The sequence below is a fragment of the Mandrillus leucophaeus genome, unplaced genomic scaffold (assembly GCF_000951045.1).
Source record: "Mandrillus leucophaeus isolate KB7577 unplaced genomic scaffold, Mleu.le_1.0 Scaffold462, whole genome shotgun sequence".
Taxonomy (NCBI): domain Eukaryota; kingdom Metazoa; phylum Chordata; class Mammalia; order Primates; family Cercopithecidae; genus Mandrillus; species Mandrillus leucophaeus.
Genome location: NW_012104943.1, coordinates 1,454,604 through 1,457,819, shown reverse-complemented (window position 1 = coordinate 1,457,819; position 3,216 = coordinate 1,454,604). Strand labels below are relative to the sequence as shown.

General features: G+C 39.1%; 1 protein-coding gene across 1 annotated transcript; it reads right to left on the bottom strand.

The window, feature by feature from the left end:
• Nucleotides 1-1,102: 1,102 nt before the first annotated feature.
• LOC105550026 (putative ataxin-3-like protein) lies at nucleotides 1,103-2,848 on the bottom strand. The gene is made up of 2 exons (XM_011994847.1): nucleotides 2,148-2,848; nucleotides 1,103-1,994 (listed from the first exon to the last, which is right to left on the bottom strand). The coding sequence occupies exons 1-2, from the start codon at nucleotides 2,379-2,381 to the stop codon at nucleotides 1,317-1,319; spliced, it is 912 nt and encodes a 303-aa protein (XP_011850237.1). The 5' UTR covers nucleotides 2,382-2,848; the 3' UTR covers nucleotides 1,103-1,316.
• Nucleotides 2,849-3,216: the final 368 nt, after the last annotated feature.

Sequence of the window (3,216 nt, the reverse complement as noted above, 5' to 3'; positions counted from 1 at the left end):
TTAGCAGGAATTGAGGAAAGAAATAATGTGGTCTTTAACCAAGTGGACATGATTAGATTTTAGGGATTTCTAAATAAGTGATCATGGTGTCCCTAACCACGGGATTTTGCAGGTTGTAGTCAACAGGCAATGATGAATTTAACAATAGGCGCAAACATGGGATTTCTTGATACCCACGTAAGACATGATGTGGTCCTTAAACATATTACAGACCATATGATTTTTTAGATATCTAGATAGCAATAATATGTCCTGAAATCTTGATGTTACCTTTTGTTCAGACTTAAAAAGTTGCTCATTCTCAAATATTTGTGCAAGGCTGATTTCAGAGTATAGGAATGCACCAGCAGCCAGCCCAGTGGCTCACGCCTTAATCTCTACACTTTGGGAGGCCAAGGCGGGCAGATCACTTGAGGGCAGGAGTTCGAGACCAGCCTTGCCATCATAGTGAAACCCCGTCTCTACTAAAAGTACAAAATTTAGCTGGGCGTCCTCGCATATGCCTGTAGTCCCAGCTACTCAGGTGGCTGAGGCACGAGAATCATTTGAATCCAGAAGGCAGATGTTGCAGTGAGCCGAGGTTGGGCCACTGCAGTCCAGACTGGGCAACAAAGCAAGTCTTTGCCCCCCTCACCACGCCCCCCAAAGAAAGAAAGAGTAATGCACCAGAGTCATGAAATAACGATCTTACCACATAGGGCGTAAAAAGCAAAACCTCAGAAAGTATTACCGTATTTCAAAAGACTTGTGGAAAATAATTAAGGACCAGGTAGCAGAAATTGTGATCAGAAGAAATAACATAAGAATATACTTAAGTGCACAGTACATAGTTGGAAGGCAAACTGTTTATCCTTCTAAAACCATTACTGTGATCAACACAGACAAGAGACACTTTCCTGAAAGGTTAAATTGGTTCATGAGAAATAAAAGCAACCAAAAGGAGCCACATTATCTACAATAGAAGAGACCATATGGAAAAAGTTCTATGGCAAGAGCTAACTAATTAGTATACAAAAAGATTCACGAAAAATGCCTCAACTTTGGACACGTTAGATATTGCACACTAAAAAAAAAAAAAACAAAAAACAAAGGAACATTTTGAAAGCTATTTTAAATTTAATTAATTGCTGAATGTCTCCTTGGCTACTAGTTGAACAATCATTATTTAGTCCCACATCTCTCTCACCATTTTGTTTGCAGACCATCTAAAAGCCTTATTTCCTCATCTATTTGACAGATGACCAAAATGGATCCTTCAATATGATCACACAGGATAATCTTGGAAAGTATGACTATCTAAATTATTTTTAAAGGCATTATTTTTCTCCTTTGATTTTCAGATTCTTTCTCATAATTTCTAAAACAGTGTCAACAGCGGCCTGTACCATGTCTTCATTGATGTCATCACTGAGATCACTCTCAATTGCTCTCGAACTTGTTGTTGGCCTTTCGTGTAGATATGAACTGTGACCTGGCGGATCTGACTGTTGTTGCTGCTGCTTCTGTTCCTGCTGATGCTTTTCAAAATAGTCTTTTATTTTCTTTGGCTCTTCCGAAGCAGGAGTTCCACATGATGTCTTTGGAAGATCTTGCGATGTGTTTCTGGAACTACCTTGCATACTTAGTTCAATAGCCCTGCGGAGATCTTCATCTTCTTTATTGGTTTCTTGGCGGCTTAGTTCCAGGGCCCTCTGAAAATCCTGCTCTTCTTGGTCTGATGTTCCAGACTCATCACTTTCTTCTGACACTTTTTCAAGAATTGTTTTATAGACTCTATGGTCTTTTTCTTTGGCTAATTTTTTTCCATTAAGTTTTGGTCTATCCATCTCTTCAACACTGATGATTTGCAGCAGTTGGTCAGCTTCACAGTCTGGCAGATCCCCCTTCACAACAAATACAGAATATGCTTCCTGTTGCAGTTGAGTCAAGAAATTTGCAAGGCATATGTCTGATATTAATTCTGGACCCGCCACGAGAGAATTCAAGTTAAACCAGTGTTTTCCGAATTTTCTGATAGTAAACCAGTGTTGTTTATAATTACATATAAAAGATTTTTCATTTATAGGATCAATCCCGAGCTTCTGATATTCAGGATTATTGAAATGGATGACCTCTAAACCCCAGAACTTCAAGGCGTTGCATATTACCTGGATGGAGAAGAAGCCGCTATCATCCATGTTTTCTGAAGGCTGCTGTAAAAATGCGCGATAGTCTTCACTAGTGACTCCTCCTTCTGCCATTCTCATCCTCTCTTCTTCATCTAGCTGATGTGCAATTGAAGCTAATTCCACAGGGCTAAAATATTCTCCTTGCAGCAGATTATTCAGGCAGTGCTGAGCACAAAGGAAGCCTTCTTGTTTTTCATGAAAGATGAAATCCATGTTGATTCTAACCGTGAGTTTTTGTATATATGCGGGAACATGTTATATGCCCAGCTATGGCAGTTATCTGGGCAGTTTGTAGATAGCCATGAAATAGGTGTTAGGTTTTCAAACCTTATGAAGACCATGGGTTTCTGTAGGTATTTAAGTAAGAGATGATATGTCACAAAGCACTATTGTGACCAAGGTGGTTTTGTCAGTATCTAGTCAAGACCTGATGGTAAACCTAAAGTGAATATGGGGTTTTGGAGTCATCCCATAGAGGATAATGGTGACTTGAACCATGGCAGTGCCCACTGATTTTCAGATGTCCTATAAAATATAATGTCTCTTTAATTATGGTTGTCAGCATGGTTTTAGGAAGTGAATAAAGGTGAAATTTACCACAGTACTAAACAGAAGATTTGGCAGGTAACTGGGAAAGAAATAACATGGGCTTTAACCAAACGGGCATCATGGGATTTTGGAAGTCTCTGGGTAAGTTATGATGTCACTGACCACAGTAATAGCCATGGAATTTTGAAGGTTCCACTCAATAGATGACAATAAAACTCACGGTAGCAATGAAGATGGGACTTTGCTGGTATCCTAGTTAGAGATGATGTGGGCCTTAAAAACATTAGTGACCAAATGATCTTCAGACATCTAGAAAACTGATGAAGATGTCCTGAACTCTTTTCATATCCATGTGTTTTTATAGGTGTTCAGATAAGAAATCTGTGTGCCCAACAAAAGTAGTAACTATTAGATTTTACTGTTTTCTAGTTCAGAGACAATCTCTCTCAAACTTAGTAGTGACAAAGATATAGCAGACATCCAGGTAGGATATCACAGA